General features: G+C 52.6%; 1 protein-coding gene across 2 annotated transcripts; it reads right to left on the bottom strand.

Annotated features, from left to right (window-relative positions):
• Nucleotides 1–6,870: 6,870 nt before the first annotated feature.
• LOC310643810 (FXYD domain-containing ion transport regulator 6-like) lies at nucleotides 6,871–17,740 on the bottom strand. Of its 2 annotated transcripts, none has more exons than XM_083368393.1 (8): nucleotides 16,999–17,740; nucleotides 10,069–10,136; nucleotides 9,777–9,815; nucleotides 9,604–9,678; nucleotides 9,055–9,091; nucleotides 8,900–8,949; nucleotides 8,550–8,587; nucleotides 6,871–8,223 (listed from the first exon to the last, which is right to left on the bottom strand). In XM_083368393.1, exons 2-7 carry the CDS (start codon nucleotides 10,124–10,126, stop codon nucleotides 8,565–8,567), a joined length of 282 nt encoding a protein of 93 aa, XP_083224519.1. In that variant the 5' UTR covers nucleotides 10,127–10,136; nucleotides 16,999–17,740; the 3' UTR covers nucleotides 6,871–8,223; nucleotides 8,550–8,564. The 2 variants fall into 2 exon arrangements, with proteins under 2 accessions (XP_083224519.1, XP_083224518.1); XM_083368392.1 differs by having other exon boundaries at nucleotides 8,550–8,590; nucleotides 16,999–17,736.
• Between the last annotated feature and the right edge of the window lie 297 nt (nucleotides 17,741–18,037).

Genomic DNA, 18,037 nt, shown 5'->3' with positions numbered 1-18,037 from the left:
TTGTTTTAACAGGTAAAGGAAATGTTACTTGTTTAGTAGTGCAGCTACAGTCCACCACTTTAGATTTCCTGGTGGTCTCCTATTCAAATATTAATATAGCCTGACTCTGCTTAAGCTTCTTGAGATCATCCTGGTGAAGCAATGGTTAGGATACACAGTATTGCAGGCATACTTTGCCGACTGCCAACAATTTGATCCTGATGGGGCTCAAGGTTTGTTCCTGATGGGGTTCATGTCGTTAAAATGAGGACCCAGATGGTTGGGGGCAACATGCTGACATTGTAAACTGCCCAGAGAATGCTATAAAGCATTATGGAACGGTACATAAGTCTACGTGCAATTGCTATCACCCAAGTCAGCTAGGTACTACTGATTTTAAGAAATTTTACAGACAGCTTTTATGAACATCTCCCTCATTGAAGTGTTCCAGAGAAATAAAAAACTCACCCACTCTTTGGAAGTCCCTAACCAAGATACAGATCCTGTTACAGGCCACCAACACAATTCTTCTGCCTGCCTTTTATAAAACAAATTATGAACCTACACTGACCTCTAGTGGATCTCTTTGAAGTGCAGTTCTTCACTTTGTATACAATGCCCTCCATTTCAACAGGGTACTTGTCTTATAAGAAAGGCTGCATGCCCACCCCCCATTAAAAAACAATCATTGCTGCAAAAACTGATGCACACGAGGGAGGACTGTGGCCTTCTTTCTCCTTTACAGAGTATTGGTGTTTGGTTCTCCTTTACTTTAGGAATAGTGAGAAGGAACATTGCAAAGGGATGTGGGGACTCTAGTCCCCAGCCTGCTTCCCAGAGCTTGTATGCTCCTGTCCCGCTTAGTCTCACTGGGAGCAGTCAAATGTGCTACATATGAACAGAGTGGGTGCCCTATTGGCCAACAACTGATTCAGGGCTAGGGAGCATTGGGTTTGCCTGAGAGCCAGGAGAAAGGGGAGCTCACCGGCCTTCACCATCCCCACATGCAGCACTTTGAAGCAGGCCTGGTCAGGAAACAGAAACCCCAATAATAAAGAATGTCAACATCCTAGAAGAGTTTCTCCCTCCTGCCCTCTTGATCAAGACAGAGCAAGCTGAGTTTTGCCTGAGAAGCCCAGCTAGGTCCCAAAGCCTTGGTGGAGCAGTGGGCTAATGCCTCCTTAAGTAACACCAGCTGCCTGCAATTAGTGCAGGTTCGAGTCCCACCAGGCTCAAGGTTGACTCAGCCTTCCATCCTTCCCAGGTAGGTAAAACGAGGACCCAGATTGTTGGGGGCAATAAGCTGACTTTGTAATAATGCCGCTTGGGGGGGGGCAAAAGCCCTAATAAGCAGGCATATACATAGAATGAAGGCTAATGCTAAGCTTGTAAGCCGCCCTGAGTCTTCGGAGAAGGGCGGGATATAAATGGAATTTTTTTTAAAAAGCTCCACCATCCCTCTTCCTGCCATCTCCTGACCAGGAGGTGTTTCCTTTATCAATGGGGGTGTATGGGGGGCACCAAAGCTACCAGAGAAAGCCAACCACAGACATGCTCAGGATCTGTTCATGGACTCAGAAAGAGGCAAAGGGACAGGATAGAATTGGCAACAGGGACACCAATTTTATGCAGGTCTATTTTTGTGCCAACTCAAGGATGGTAAAGGAGAGCACCTGGACTCAGTTGTGGAGAAAGGCCAAAAGAAAGAAATGGCTAGCAGGGACTCTGGCTGACCTCACATCCTAGGTCTCCTTGTGACTGCCAATTAAATCAGCCTGCCCCTTTAAGATTGCATCACAGCCCTCAGCTCAAGTCTGGGGCTCAGACTTAAGAAGGATGCAGATATCTTCTGGCCCGGGAGGGATTCTTTCAGGAGTGGCAGCATACAGAATGCTGGTGCCCAGAGTTCACCCCCTCGCCCCCTTCCGCCTCCTTCGGGCCGCTTGTCACCCCTTTCGGCCTTCTCCTTTCATCGATCGAAGGAAAGACAGTCCGGCCGTCCTCAGCCCTGAACTCTGCTCATGAGCGCAGAGGAGAAAAGCTTCCTGCCCCCCTGCCGCCGCCGCCCCACCCCCACACCGCCGGCCTCTTTTGGTTGGCAGCTCTGTCCCCAGACCAAGCGCAGCTAAGGCACGAAAAGCCCCCGTTTTTTCCTGCCCGCCGGCCGGGACCCCGCGTCCCGCTCCCCTTACCGGAGAGCACGCTCCAGTCGCCCACTTGGGATGGCCAAAATGATCAAGCTAAAACTCGACTTGGGAGGCGGCGCTTTACTTTATTGCCAGAGACGGCGCAGCAGCAGCCAAGCGCGGCTTAGGCTCGTCGCTTCCTCGGACGCGCGCCCGGAGAAGCTTCCGATTGAGCCTTCGGAGTAAGAAGCGGCATCTGCGCGGTCCGCAGCCTCTTGCTCCCGGGAGAGAAGAGGCATCTCCGCCGCGAGTGGTGCTAAAACCTCCGTCAAGGCCGCCTGCACCCCCTGTCCCGCTCCCAGAAGGAGCCAGAGGTGCGCGGGGCAGACCCGGGCTCACAACTCGTTCGCTCCGCCGGATCTGCAGAGAGAGAAGGGAAAGCAGGCGGAGATCAGGAAAGTCCCCGGGCCCGGGAGTCTTGGATAATTGGGCTAGGCGTACCCACCGTCGCTGCTGCTTCCCTCCGCAACGGAACCGCCGACCTGCAACGCAAGAACTTGGTGAGACACTGTTGGGGGTTCAGCCCGGCCGCCCCGATGCCCTCCCTCTCGCCTGCTCCCGAGAGTTGGAGCTCCCTTCTTCCCCGCAAAAAGGGGCGAGCCTGGCGTCTCACCCGCGTTCCTGTGTCCCGGGAAAGGTCACCAGAACCTCCCTCGCGCCCCTTCCCTCCCCGCCGCTTACTGAAGAGTATGGCGAGCCCGATCAGGAAGGCCGCCACGGCGAAGATGAGCCCCCCGTGGCGGATGGTCTCGTAGTCTGGGGAGACAAGAAGGAGCGCTCAGCACCAACAAAGGCTGAGCCTGCGGATAGGAGAGAAGTGGGGCGGCTACAGGATTTACCTCTGGTTGCGGCCGGGCAAGGACCACGCACTAAACTGCACCCGAGGGGCTGCTCCTCCTTAAAGCCCCGGCTGGTTACTTACCAAACAAGCTGTGAATCAAAGGCGCGGGGAGGGGCAGCGGATCTGAGCGGCCAGGTGAGGCGAGACTCCTCCAAGACTTAAGGGAGGTGGCAAAAGACGCGCTAGTCTCCGAACAGCGTGGCTAGGAAAGCGGGATGTGTGTGTGTGTGTGTGTGTGTGTGTGTCCTTTTTAACTGGTTTTTTATTGTGTGTTCCCATATTTATTGATCTGTTTTATGTAAACATGTTTTATTGTGTTTTGCTCAAAGGGAAGCGATATAGAAATGAAATCAATATTTTGGGGAGGGAAAAGTCTTAGTTGTGCTCGGTCTCCTCTCAATTTCCTTCTTATTATTCACAGTATAAATTCCTCGGAGGTCGACCGTAGTCCGGGCAGCGCAAGCCTGTCTCCTCTTTCTCTGGAGCCCCTGCCGAGGCAGCAATTCCCTGTACGACCCCATCCTGGGCTCGGTCCCTTCTCCACTTCTTACCGTAAGAAAATATGGCTTTCTCGGTCTCCGGCAAACTTTCTGGCGGGAACAGGAGGAGAAAAAAGAAGCCGAATCAGAAGCCGGGCGGTCGCGGCGCTGGGCTTCCGAAGACGGGACGCTGCGACGCGGGGCCCGGAGCCTTTCGCATTCGGCACCTGAAGTTTCTGGCCGGCTGGCGGAGCAACTGCGAAACTGCCGGCTGCGCTGCCCACGAAGGAGCTCCAGCCGAGGAAAGAGGCGGCAGCCCGGGTGGGCTCGGGAGGCCCCACAGAGGCCCTTGGCCTGAAACCGGGCGCCCGCGCCCCGTGCGTGCCGCAAGTAAAACAAAAGACCCACTTGCCACACCGGTGGGGGAGAAAGGAGCCGGTGCCATCGCGCCACGCAGTGTTTTGCCCGTGTCCCTCGCCGGTGCTCAGATCTCGCTGCGGAAAGGACTGGAGAGGACCTGCGCGAGGCAATAAATAGAGGGCCCGCACCGGCCCAGAGCCGGTGATGAGGACGCCTCTTCTGGGGTTTTTCCAGCACACCAACGTCCCCGCCCCGCCGCCCCCCCGCCTGGGGCCCCGGGCTAGTGCCCCCAGTGACAAGAATCCGGGGCTGCCTTAACCTATGGAGCTCTTTATTCACCGTCCCACTTGGCCATCTCGGCCCTCCAAGTGGGCTGGATAAGGAGGTCGGAGTTACTTTCTGGCATTCAGCCGTTTATGTTGGAGGAAGTGGGAAGGGGGGCTGGCTGTGGGGGTAATTCGTCTCCAGCTGTGAAGAGCCTGGACCACCTCCCCTTCTCCAGCCTGTCTGGCGACTGGCCAGCTCCAGAGCAGGGAGGACAATATCTCATTAAACATTAACCGGTTGCCGGTAATGTTTATTCCAGTCACAAGGCAAAGCCTGGGGGAGGCTCCCCTCCTTTGGAAGGGCTCACTCTCCTTGAAAACAAGGCACAGGCCAAGGCCTGGACCACCCAAGGCTCTCCCAATTTTGCTCTGCTCCATCCTGCTGCCTGGGTGGCTGTCGGCCCCAGAATTGGCACTTGGGTTAAGGGAGAGGTTCAGCTGCAGAGGAGGCAAATAAGGGGTCCAGTTGGTTCCCATCTCTTGCCTACCACCACCCACTCCTGAATGATCAGAGGACTCAGTCCTGATCTTTGGACACAGGTCTTTCTGTCTGCATTGAGGCTGATCTCTGTCTCACAGACTGGGAATGTGGAAGGAAGCCCACCCTCTTTTGAGGAGCAGCCATGTGAGCTCCCCATGGCCATGGTGTCACATTGCAGCAGTGGAGGAGGGAGGAGGAAGTGAATGGAATCCAGACTGGAAACAGTCCTGGTCTCCCTGTCAATGAAGCAATTGGGGTACCCCAGAGCCAAACAGCTGGAGCAGTCTCCCACCCCAGAAGCCAAAGCATCCCCTCTCTCTGGCCTGGAGAAGTAGAGTGAGGCAGCCAGAGGGAAGGGCCAGCAGAGTCAGGCCACTGCACTGTCCTTGGAGCCTCCATCTTGGTTGGCCCTTTACTGGGGGAACCTTTTGGGTGAGCACCTGGGCGAGGCTCCTATTCCAATGGAAGGATTTCCGGCACTGGCTCATGGCTGTAAATGTTTGCTGTAGCAGTGTAGAAAGGCTTAAAACAATCAGCTGTAAACTTGTGGGGTGCAGGCACAGATACCATGTTACTTGCGAACAGTCTTAATAACCTAGCAACCAAGTCATGTGGTTTTTGAAGTTCTCCAACATGTTTATTTTTCCATCATTTGTGATCCTCTAAAACATCTGCAATAATCCACTTAAATCTTTCAGGTGCCAGCAAATGCTTTTTGCTGTCCGGCTGCTGCTCTGTCATTACAGTATAACTCCTAAAGGAGACTAAAGCAATGTGTACCCCAGAAAGGCAGATGATACCACTCTAATGGCAGAAAGTGAAGAGGAACTAAAGAGCCTCTTGTTGAAGGTGAAGAAGGAGAGTGCAAAACTTGGGTTGAAACTTAACATTAAGAAAACCAAGATCATGGCATCCGGCCCTCTCAATTCCTGGCAAATAGATGGGGAAGAAATGGAGGTAGTGAGATTTTATTTTCCTGGGCTCCAAGATCACTGCAGATGGGGACTGTAGCCAAGAAATTAAAAGACGCTTGTTCCTGGGGAGGAAAGCCATGGCAAATCTAGAAAGCACACTAAAAAGCAGAGACATTACCCTGTCAACAAAAGTGCGTATAGTCAAGGCTATAGTCTTCCCAGTTGCAATGTATGGCAGTGAAAGCTGGACCATAAAAAAGGCTGAGCGCTGAAGAATTGAGGCCTTTGAACTATGGTGCTGGAGAAGACTCCTGCGAGTCCCTTGGACTGCAAGGCGATCAAACAGGTCAGTCCTGGAGGAGATCAATCCTGACTGCTCTTTAGAAGGCCAGATCCTGAAACTAAAACTCAAATACTTTGGCCATCTAATGAGAAGGAAGGACTCACTGGAGAAGAGCCTAATGCTGGGAAAGATTGAGGGCAATAGAAGAAGGGGACAACAGAGAATGAGGTGGCTGGATGGAGTCACTGAAGCGGTAGGCATGAGCTTAAATGGACTCCAGAAGATGGTAGAGGACAGGAAGGCCTGGAGGAACATTGTCCATGGGGTCACGATGAGTCAGACACAACTTCGCAGCTAACAACAACAACCCCAGAAAGACGAGGAAGGATTTCCCGAAAGTCAGCCAGAAACACCCTTGGATGGCTTTTCCACCGCTTAGAGACAGGAAATCTCTACCCTTCCAATCCCTACCACACTTTGTGTTTTTGTCCAGCTTTTGTGGGATTGTGCTCTCTGGTGATATCCCATCTGAAGGGGGCAGCCCCTCCCAAGCTCTGCTTCCCACCTTCTGTGACTGGCAAATGGGGTGGTTGTCTACTTGTAAACATTACTATTTGTTTAGCCTTTTCTGATGATAGGAGAGATAGATAGATAGATAGATAGATAGATAGATAGATAGATAGATAGATAGATAGATAGATAGATAGATAGATAGACAGACAGACAGATAGATAGACAGATAGATATAGATGATATACGATAGATATAGATGAGATGAAAGAGATGTGTGTATGTATGAGAGAGAGAACGATAGAGTAGATAGATAACCAGTCCTTGCTACAGAAAAGGAGACTCCCCAGCTGCATTTCTCCTTTGCAAGCAGGAAAAGGGAGGGGGGAACACCGCACCAGACGTGCAAGAGACACAACTCCTTATTCAGGGAGCCCTCCTAAGCACCCTTCATGCACCGCAGGAGATCACTGAGGCACTGAAATAGAAACAATATTTTATTTGATGCTTCTCTTGAATTGAGACACAGCACAAACATGTGGGAGTCCTTTATCATAGCCACACAGCAGGACAGCCTACACCAAGTGAACGCACAACCATGGCTTGAGTTTTGGAATTACAACATTTGTACACAGATATTTTCAATGGTTGTTACCTACTGCACACTACAGAGATAATAGAGTCATGTGGCAACACAGAAGGTGTGGCAACCACAGTAAAGACATTGGGGAAGGGGCGGAGAAAGGGGAGGGGGAGGGGGAGGAAGGGAAGGGGTTGGCTCCTCTTCTGCTCTCAACTGGTGGCCGCAGAAGATGAAAAGTAACCAGGGAAGCTTTTGGGGGGGCGCTTTCTAGGGCTGGGGAATGGGGCATTAAGGTCAGGCCAAGCCCACTTCCCACCCTCATCTGGAAGAGGCCTTTGCTCCTCTCCGGACTTCCAATGGAAACCATCTTGGAATTGAGTTTCTCATTCTTTCCTGAGTGGAATTCTGTTGCCAATTCTGCCAAGCACTTGAGAATAAGAACCCAAATCTTGCAGGATATTGTAATGCAACACACAGGGGTGAGAACTTGGCAGAACTTATGTCCCTATCCAAATCAAGTCAATGGTAACAGGAATCACCCCACCCCATGAAGGCCTTGCAAAAGAGCTCACAAGACCTCCCCACCCCCGCAGATCTCCACCAGAGAAGAAAGCACACTGCCAGACTTCCCTCTTAGCCTCCTGGGGAGCCAAGTGAAGACTTCTGAGAAGAGGCCTCCTATTCCAAAGGCTTTATTCCAACGCCCTGTGGCTGGCTGGTCTCGGAGACACGGCACAGACCAGTATGGCCTTGCTGACAAGCAGCTTCTGGAGGGACCCAGGCACCACCTGGGGAGGAGATGGGCCAGAGGACGAGGCTGGGGAGGCTGCTGTTGCCAAGACTGAACACCACCAAATTCCTGGACTCCCTTTCCTCTGTCTCAGTCTGGTCCCTCCCCACAGACCTTGTCCTCCCCTCCTCTTCTTTCAGCTGAGGGTGGGGGAGCCACAATCTTTGTGCACACCAAGGCAGTAGCAGCCAGGTCTTCTCCTGGGAGGGTCAGAATATCAAACCAGCATGGGAGAAGAGGGAGGAGCACAGAGGAGATAGTTGCACAAGGACGACATCAAGGCCACAACCACAGTAATGACAGATGAACATTATGCAATCAAACAAGGATTTGGTGGGGAATAGTTAAGCAGAGGACTGATTTTCCAGGACACAGGTCAACATGGACACCAAAATGTCAACATTCCCTTAGAGGACCAGGGGCCATCACCTCTATGTCACTTCATCTGGTTTGCATTTGGGATCCACTGGTCCAGTGTCAGCTCTCCTTTCCTGAAGAAGAGAAGAAGGCTGTGGCAAAGCAGAAAGACCCTGTGCAGCACACAAAGGTACGTCTGGCTTTAAACATCTAAAACAAAGGCTTGCCAATTGTAGCCATTCTTGAGAGAAAGCAAAGATCACTTTTCATGAAAATCTCCCAAAAAGTTCAGGCCCAGAAACGAGGCTTCTATTTGTCTTTGTCCACTCAGGTTTCCACAGTCAGCTCTTCCTCTTCCACTTCCCAGGTCAGTCCCTGAATTTTCAGTTTGGCAAATTTTGCTCCGTTTCTGCCATTCAACCCCTCCCCTCCCCAAATACTCCTTCCTCTGAAAACTCACCTGCACACCTTTGCTTCAGTTCTCTGCTTTCTGCGGTGCTGCTGGAAAAAAAGGACACCTTTGATGCATGGCCCATAAAGGAGGGCCGCTCTGGTGGGCCCAGCACCCCCCCCAGCCACAGGAAAAGGGAAGCCCCCTCGAGAAGGCCAGACCACCCTCTGTGCAAATGCAGCACTCTTTCAACCCCAAGCTCACCACCTGCTCCAGCAAGTGGCACTGAGGGCAGGGCACAAGGATGGTGGTGGTGGGGGGTGGCAAGTTGAAGACTGAACAGACCCCACAAACCTTTGTCCCCTTCCAGGGCCAGAAAACCTTCTCCTGCAGGGGGGCAGGGTGTGGCCAAGCCTTACCATTTGAAGCAATCAGGTTCTCAGCCTGCACCTCCTCATCACCAGGAGCCCTGCAGAGCAAGAGCAGACAGGAGGGGTCACCACCTTCCCAGTCCCTGGGGTGGGGGGGAGGAACGGGGAGAAGAGCAGCCAGGAAGCAATGCCACCTCACCCACCTGGCCTTCGTGTTGAAGCTGCACCTGCATCGCCTGCCTGGGGAAAAAGACACGGCAGAGTGAAGCAAGAGGAGATGGCTCTGGGCGGGGGACACATTGGAGAAGCCTTCTCTGGCCATGACTCTCCAGGCACCCTGGGAACGTCTCCCACCATGGCAGAGCAGGCCAGATGCTGAGCTCAGTGAGGGGACTTGACAAAAAGCAGCTGCCTTGTGCACAAACCATTGGCCTTCCTCTTCCATTGGGCAAGAAAGGGCAAATCTGGCATGGGCACCTCCTGAGCAAAGCCAGGGGCACCTTCTGGCCTCACCCACAAAGCCAACTTGGGCAGACCAGCCCAGGCGATGTAGCTGTCAGCTGCTTCCTGTTTCCATCTTTCTTTTCGTGTGGACAAAGGGGGGGGGGGCTGAAAACATTTTCCCCTTCTTGCCACAGCTTCACCTTCGCCAGGTGAGGCAGGCCATCACCCCTTGGCTTCCTTTCCTGCTCCAGGGAGGCCAGTCTCTGGGCAAATGGCATTCCTGCCCTTAATGTGTGCCGTTCACTTACTCAGAATGAGCAGGATGCCGAGTGTGAAGAAAACAACGGCAAAGGTCAGGCCGCCAATCCGCAGGGTCTGGTAGTCTGAGGGAGGAACGAGGAAGACCAAAGGGGTTGCAGTCCCAAAGAGGCAGCAATGCTCAGAAATATTGGAGAGGCTCAAATAAAGATATTTGTCTCACCATAGTTGAAGGGATCCTTTTCTTTCTCTTGCTCAGTCTCTGGAAAGAGCAAACAAAACATCCACAATGTGGCAGTTTTGTGGGCAGCCAAGGAGGGGGAGGGAGCAAGTCCTCTTCCTCATGTGCCTAGCACAGACAGAGTGGGCTGGATCCTGGACCTCAACCTGCTGCTTTGACTTCACAGCACATGCAAGGAAACCACCCAAATCTGCCCCTCCCCACCAGTTGCCACAAGAGTAGCTTGAGGCACAGACCCTGGGGGCGACGTGCCCCCACCCCAAGCTTTACATACCCTCTGCCAAGATCACTGGAATCAGGAAAGAGCAGAGAAAAAGCAGGCTGCCTCCCATCGTGGCGGTGCTGCAGGAGACAGAAAGAGAGCACATCAGGCAGCCCGGGGACCTACTTCTCAGAGACCCAGGAGAGGAGAGAAGTAGTCAGGGTTCCTGGGCTCAGAATATCAGGACGACTTTCCAACACCTCCTCACAATCCAGGCTGCACTTTGCATGTGGGGACTGTATTTCGGATCATCTGCAGCTTGTAGAACTGTGATCTGTTCGCAAAGCTCACTTCCGTGCCATCTTCTCTTGCAAAGAAACCAGCCTAGCTGCATCATGACAAGACAGACTGGTTTGCAGCTCAGGCCGAGGGAAGTCTGTTGCCCAAGTTTTTTGACAGAGAATCCCAGGTCCAGGGAGAGCACCCGGCTTTCTTCTCCTGCCGTTCCCGTGGGCCTGGGGGTCTCCCCACCAACCACCATTCCTCACTTGGCCTCAACCCGCAGAAGTCTCCTGGCTCAGCAAGGCAGGGACCCAAACCTGAGCCACCACCCCCCCCGAAGAGATTCCTACAAATGGAGAGGCGTCCTCCAGAGGACACTTCTCTCCAGATCCAGGTCACTTCTCAGTCCAGCAAGAAGCAGATTCTGCTCCTCCATCTGCCTACCTGCCTGCCTGCCTGCCTGCCTCTGGGTCCCCACCCAAAGTACAGTCCACAGCTCAGCACAGCAGCTTTAGCAGCTGCAAGATAACCAAGGAAGGGGATGGCACAAGGGCTTTCCCAAAGTGCGCACGCACACACGCACGCACACACGCACGGGGGACTGCCTGAAAAGTATGTGGCTCCTTCTATCCTTGGCCTCCAGTAAGTGTTCTTTGCGTAATGGGGCTGAGGCAGTAGCTCTGGGGCGCATTTCATAGGTGGTGATGGGGAATCCAGCAACAACCTTCAATTGCTCAATTATTCCTCTGACCCACCCTTCCCTATTGCCAAGTCCCTGCAGCACAAGAGTTAGCAGGCAACACAACATTTTGCATATATCAGTAAAGGGAATATTTGCAGCTCAGGATTGAAATGAGGGAGTTGTTTTCTTGCAGTTGTTTCATTACCCAAACTAGGTAACATCAGCACTAGTAAGGAATGCAATTTGCTCTAGGTTTATGTTCTAGTGGCTTGCCCTATCAGTGTTGGTGGGAGCAGTCTTAGAGGTTCTTTGGTTGGACTGTTTATTGTTGGTTTATTTGATAGTTTGATTGATATAGTGTTCAATTGTTCGTCCGATGTTAATGTTGGAATTAATCTATGCACTACTTTTTTGGGAAAAATAATGGGCTGTGTAAATATGACTGCCACAAAAGCTAAAATTTTCAGAGGATGTTCTTATTTCTTATTTGTTTGTCAAATAAAGGTACCACCCATCTCACTTTCAGATTTTTTTTATACATAATTAAATTTTGGAATTTGCTACCCTGAGGTGTCATGCTGGATAACAGTTTCTCTGGCTTCAAAAAAGGGTTGACCAATTCATGAAAGTCCTTGGATCAGCGAGTATCAGCCTAGAGTGGCATTTCTCAACCCCAACAACTTTCAACTCCTGGCTGGGGAATTCCTGGAGTTGAAGTCCCTGCATCTTAAAATTGCCCAGGTTGAGAAAAACTAGCCCAGGCTATTTGCCTGGGGACTGCAGAGCTTTCTGGGAGGGTGCGGCTTCTGCTCCAAATGGCTCCAGCTCAGCCACAACAGAACATTTGGGGACCCTTTACTGTAATTCTTGAGGACCCCCAGAAGTGACCAGACCTTCATCAACTTCTTACAGGTAGTCCTCACTTAACAGCCCTAGTGGGATCACCCTAATCCTAAGCAAAGAGGTGGCTGTGTGGGAAATCATTGACTGGGAATGTGAAAGGCAAGATGAGTTGGCTTCCCACCTTCTGCTTTTCCTTGCCTCCTACCCTGCTCCCCCCTCCCTGGAGCACTGGGATGCTTGACTATTCTCTGGTACACATCAGAAGTTCCGCAAGGGGAGGAAAACAAAAACAAAAACACAGGTTGTGTACTGCATGTAATAGAAATCACGAGACAGGGATGCTGTGAAGGTCATAAATAGTTGTAAATTGGGTACGAATTTATTTTTTTCAGCATCATTGTACAGTTGCCAAATGCATGGCCTGTAAACAAGGACTACGTGTAATAAACACGTTTTGATTAAACAAACAACATTCAAAACAGTGTTGTGTGTCACATCTTTACTGAACACCAAGCCAACCTTCACAGTCTTTTCTGTAAAAAGTATGCGAAGCCCTAAGCTAATCCACACTGGGTTATTGGCGTAACTTCAGCCAGTGATTCTACTCGATGGCAGCCAGGGCTCCTCCCCTAGAGCCTTGGTGGAGCAGTGGGCTAATGCCTCCTTAAGTAACACCAGCTGCCTGCAATTAGTGCAGGTTGGAGTCCCACCAGGCTCAAGGTTGACTCAGCCTTCCATCCTTCCGAGGTAGGTAAAATGAGGACCCAGATTGTTGGGGGCAATAAGCTGACTGTGTAATAATGCCGCTTGGGGGGGGGCAAAAGCCCTAATAAGCAGGCATATACATAGAATGAAGGCTATTGCTAAGCACATTGGTTTGTGCTTAAATTGTAAGCCGCCCTGAGTCTTCGGAGAAGGGTGGGATATAAATGGGATTAAAATAAAAATAAAAATAAATAAATAAAAAGGCCTATATTCCCACACACTGATTGCCACCATCAGAATCTGTTCCTCAGAACAGAGGTAGGGAAGGGAACCACGCCATTAGCCATATAAATGAAACATCACAGGGGTTCTCCTTGGCATACCAGAATTAATCATTAAGAATTCTCTCCTCTGCTGTATTACATGTTCCTTTTTCTTCATCTGTCCCCTAGAATAGGCAGGTACAAAAATATCTATTTGCTACCTCACCTGCTAAAAAAATTGACAATTCACCTCAACAGGTGAATGCAAATTATTTGCCAGGTCTCAAATGCCTTTTCTAAGTACAGAGGCCCTGCTGAGCTGCCAGACCTCCCAGGTAACCCCAGTTGTCAGGAGGTGGGGCTGAGAGCTCCAGCATCATCTGGGTAACTTATCCACCCTTAGAAGGAATGGAAGGCATCTGCCACCATGGCAGAGAAGAAACCTCTGAATGAAAGCCAATGTAGCAGTCCCAGGATAATGTTGCAGGATCTAATCTGAGTCAGTCACTGTGATCCAAGGTTTGTTCTTCCAAGCTTTCGGGCTTCCTCAGGGAACTCAGAAAAAACACAGGCACCATATAAATACCCCACGCAGAGAACAGCTGAAAGCTGCAAGAGAGACATTCACTCAGGAGGGGCTCCAGCAGGAGTCCCAAAGCTCAGAAGACTGAACCTCTGGTCCCAGTGACTGATCCAGATTGGATCCTGCAACGTTATTCTGGGACGTAGATTTGCCTTCATTCGTGAACTTCTCTCTCTCCACAGTGTGTCTTTAGAGCCCTGGGGATGGGCTCCAGCACAAGCCTGAAAGCTTGGAAGAATAACTCTTTAGTCCCAGTGACCGACTCAATTTGAATCCTGCAGAAGGATCCAAAACCAACCAAGAGAAGCATTTTCAGGGTCTTGTTCCAGAGGCTTCAAAGCTATATGGGGTTTGGGGAGCAAGATCTGAAGGCCTTTCAGGGCAGAGGACAGGAGACTCCACTGCAGGAGTCTGAGCAAGAGGGAGAAGAACGCCTCCTCCTCAAACAGTGGCTGTTTGGCCTCCATCCTACCCCACCAATGCCAGAAAGAAGAACAAGAGCAACCAATGGTTCTCACAGCCACATTGGCACACATTTTTAACCATTTTGGTCCTCAGTGAGAGCCAATTTGGTCTAGTGGCTAAGGCACCAGGCTGGAAAACAAGAGACTGAGTTCTAGTCTGGTCTTAGCCATGAAAGCTGGCTAGGTGGTTTTGGGCAAGTCTCAGTCCAACTCACTTCACAGAGTGGTTTTGGTGGAAAAAATAGGAGGAAGATATGTTGGATTTGTTTATCATCTTGAGTCATTTGTAAAAATATATGTACAAATACAATCAAGATACAAATAAATAAATAAATAAAATTCTCCTCCCACGTTATAGAAGTCAGGAAAATTCCTTACATACTGATCATTCAGGCACCAAAATCCTCATCAGCAGTTTCTCTCCCATTTTAATTGATCTGACACATGGATAGCGAGGCCACAAGGCCTCATCCAGATAAATTTCTCCCCCTCACTATGTGAAGTGATTGTGGCCTAGAATACATTCTCACATTGAGAGGCAACCATACTGTGTGCCATTGTGCCCACAGTAAAAAATGACAATAAAGGTTATCTATCTATGTGCTGCCACCACGTGGTTGTTTGGGGAAATTATAATATGCTATCTTGACCTGGTCAGCCAACTCCTCCTTCCCTATGACTTATTTCCTCCTTCTCCTATGTGCCTTACACCCCTCCCCTTTCTGGGATGGACTCTCCTCCTCCATAACTGGCAGACACACGTGCAGACACTGTGAGTCAATACTGTCTTTTGACCTTGAAAATATCATGCATTATCATCTAATTCACCTCATCTGCTGTAATCTACTCTGCATGCAAATAAAGGTATTTCTGGATGATAAAAGATACTTTTCATGAGTTCTGCTATCTGGCAAGAGCTGTTATCAATGATAGAATCCGCCTATACAGACCAGCACAGGGGTCTTAGCAAGGGAAAAAATCATTATACAACAGCTTGATCCATCTATCTATCTAGCTATCTATCTATCTATCTATCTATCTATCTATCTATCTATCTATCTATCTATCTATCTATCTATCTATCTATCTATCTACAGTATCTATCTATCTACAGTATCATCTATCTATCTATCTATCTATCTATCTATCTATCTATCTATCTATCTATCTGCCAACCAGCTCAAGACCAAAGCAAAAAGCCATGTACTGTTTTGTTAACCATGATTGTCTTGAGCAAGCCAGTGGACTGGGATCTTTGAACATACTGAACTGCAAGAGTTGAATAAGCTACAATCAGTCGTGTCTGGGAACTTGCCACAGTATTGTAACCCAGATGGATGCACCTGACTCTCTTTGGATCACGACCATCACTGGGCCAAGAAGCAGTGTTAGACAGGGAAATCTGTTTGGGGAACGGGCAGACCCAGAAAGGTGGCTTCCCAACCCAGGGGCAGCGATGCATTTCCTTGCCTGTCCCTAACCAAACAGCCCTCTTAAGCCAATGCACAGAACCATCACAAAGCAGATTAAAAATCTATCATGCAGTTGGCATTAACTGCTGCACACATGCAACTATTTCAAAACCAGGTGGATGATCAGCCTGGTGGAGGCACCCTTCCCCAGAAAAGAGCTGCCCTCCCATTTGTCCAGCAGGCAGTGCTGCAGAGGTCAAGGGTCCGAATCATACTGTGCTTTCAAGAATTGTGGCAGCTGGTGGGTTGCGGGGTCCTCTGGACACAGGTAAAGAGGCCAGAGTGCCATTCATGACTGAAGCGAGTGCATCTCTCATCAGCAAGAGCCTCTTAGCAGAAGGGAGGGTGTGGGAAATCTCACTGAGTTCCCCCACAGCCATTTCCATGGGTGAAGTCCAAAGGAGTCTCAAGAGGAGGCCCGGCTCTCATCCATTCACTTCGTCACTGAGGCCAACTGCCTTCAGGCTGTGGTCTTCTAATGACAGCCCCCCCCCACGATGTTTGCAAGCCCACCTGGTGGAAGTGAGAGTTCTGGCCGGGCAGAGATGCACGACCTTGACAGTTTCTCCCCCACCCTCCAGGCGCCCTCTGGGCCCCCTCGTAGGGCGGCGCCTGTCCTTCCTTCGCTTTCATTCCGGAGCCCGGCGAAACAACCCCCCCCCCCCGTTTCTAGCTAGGCATCCAAGCAAATTGGCTGGTGGGCGCCTCGCGCCGCGGCTGCTTCCCAACTGTTTGGAGGGAGGAGGGGGACGGTGTTTATTCCCAAATATAGAAGAGAAGAACGAAAAGCCCGACGCAGCCAGCCTTCTCCCCCCACCCGCCATTGCCAAAATTGCGCCTGCGCCGGGATCGGAAGGGGGGCTGCCCGAGATGTTTTGTGCGTGACGGCGGCGGGCGCGGCTCGGACGCGCCATCCGATGTCCGCCCCGCCCCGCCGCGCCGGTAAACAAAGCGAGCCCCGCCCGCCAAGCTGCCCGCCGGGGCTCGCAGCCCTTTTGGCCGAAAGGAGGCGGGGCGCGCCAGAGAGGCTCGCCCCGGTCTCCGAGAGTCGTGGCGCGGGGGCCGCGGGCCGCGAGTAAGGACCTCCCCAGGCCCGAGCCGCGCGAGTCCAAGGGGCGGGCGAAAGTCCGCCGCGGCGCCCCAGCTGTCGCGGGGAGGAGCGCGCGGATGTCCGCCGGCCAAAGGAAAGGGCGGCAGAAGGGCGGGGAGGGGCAGCCCCGACGAGGCGTCCCCGCGCTCCATGGAGAGAGAAGCGGGGTAACCAGGCAACCCCGCGGCAAGAGTGCCGTAGCAGCCCGCAGTTGACACGGCAACCGGAAAACCAATTGCGAGCCTGGGCGGGAGGCCGCGCCAGACAGACCCACGCGTGCCGCCTCCCCGCCGGCGGAGGCCGCGATCGGCAACCCAGAAGGGCGGGGTGCGGAAGAACAGCGTTTCCCCCTCCCCCGAGGAAAAGTCGCCTGCCCGGCCAGTCCACCGCCCCTGGCCGCCCGGCTGTGCTCAACAAGCAGACCGTGGTCGGCCTGCACGTGCCCAGAAGCGGCTTCTCAGTGGAGCCGCGAGGGTTCTTGTCCCCGGCCCCCTCCCCTTGCAGAGCGGACGCAGGACTCCTCGGACACCCAGCCACGGAGCCCTCGACCGGCCGAGCGTAGGAAGGGGAGAAGCCGTCGGTCCCGGCCGTTTTTACTCCTCCCGTCCCGCCTCCTACCTTCCCCTCGGGCGTCCTTCTCGGGCAGGCGGCGTCCGCAGAGGGAAAACCCGCGCACCAGGCTGGGCGTCTCCTGCCTCCAGGCCGTGGCGCGGCTCAAGCCTGCGTCCCCTCGCAGCTGGCAGGGGCTGGGCGTGCCAGGGGCTCGGGCATAGCCGCGCTCAGCCGGGAACAAGGCAGGCGCTAGGCGAAAGCGGAGACCCAGGCGCGCGCCGGGAGGAAAGGCGGGCGGCTGCTGGCTGCGCTCGACGTGCCCGGGCGGGGACGAGGTCCCTCCCCTCCCTACGCCTGTGATGTCAGCACGTGCGGCCGCGCCGGGAGCCCCTTCGCCCAAGCCTTCTGAGCCGAGGCTGTCGAGCAAGGCCCGCTCCCCCAGCCGGGTTGGCGGAGGAGGGCGGGCGCCCAAGACACAGCCCTTGGTGCCTCCTCTTCGCTGGAAACTGTTCCGGTGCGTGGGTCCCTGCCGTTGCGGATGGGGCCCTTCCTGGAGCGGAGCGGGGAAGGGGAAGGAGCTTTCTACCTAGAGAGAAAATTGGATTTTTGAGTCCACCTGTTGCCAGCTGTGCTATCTGACAGCGGAGAGGCCCGAGTTAGGCCCACTGCAGGGTCCCGTGCCTGGGCTGGGAAGCTTGCCTCCTCTGGGTTGGAATCTCCAGGAGCCATAAAAAGGCGTCCTTCAGCCCTGATCCAATTAATTCATCTAGGTACCACTGAGCCAACCATGCAGGTCAACAAACTATAGCTTCCAGGTGGGTCAGAACACACGCCAGTCACCTGGATGATCCCACTGCTGGGTTGTGCAAGAAAGGCAACTGGAGCAGAAATCTTGTGATAGCCCTGCCCATGGCATCCACTATACCAGACATGTCAAACACAAGGCCCGGGGGCCAGATCCGGCCCGCGAAGCCATCCTGTAAACAGTGAGGGAACGGTCCCCGCTGCCTTAGCCCTGGCCCAGAGACCCTCCTTCTGCCAGAGACCCCGAGATCTGTCCCACTCCTGCCCAGGCCCCCATAGGCACCCTTGATGCCAATGATGT

Source organism: Vipera ursinii, assembly GCF_947247035.1.
Source record: "Vipera ursinii genome assembly, chromosome: 8".
Lineage (NCBI taxonomy): Eukaryota > Metazoa > Chordata > Lepidosauria > Squamata > Viperidae > Vipera > Vipera ursinii.
The sequence above is the reverse complement of the archived record's forward strand: the minus strand, read 5'-3'. Positions and strand labels throughout refer to the sequence as shown.

What these genes read in the sequence shown, in the direction of transcription:
- LOC310643810 (XM_083368392.1), bottom strand. Translation starts at nt 10,126, where the DNA reads ATGGGAGGCAGCCTGCTTTTTCTCTGCTCTTTCCTGATTCCAGTGATC. An exon ending in CGGCATCCTGCTCATTCTGA is followed by an intron (nt 9,092 to 9,603) that starts GTAAGTGAACGG and finishes CTTTTTCCCCAG; the next exon opens with GCAGGCGATGCAGGTGCAGC. An exon ending in GAACCTGATTGCTTCAAATG is followed by an intron (nt 8,591 to 8,899) that starts GTAAGGCTTGGC and finishes CTTTTTTTCCAG; the next exon opens with CAGCACCGCAGAAAGCAGAG.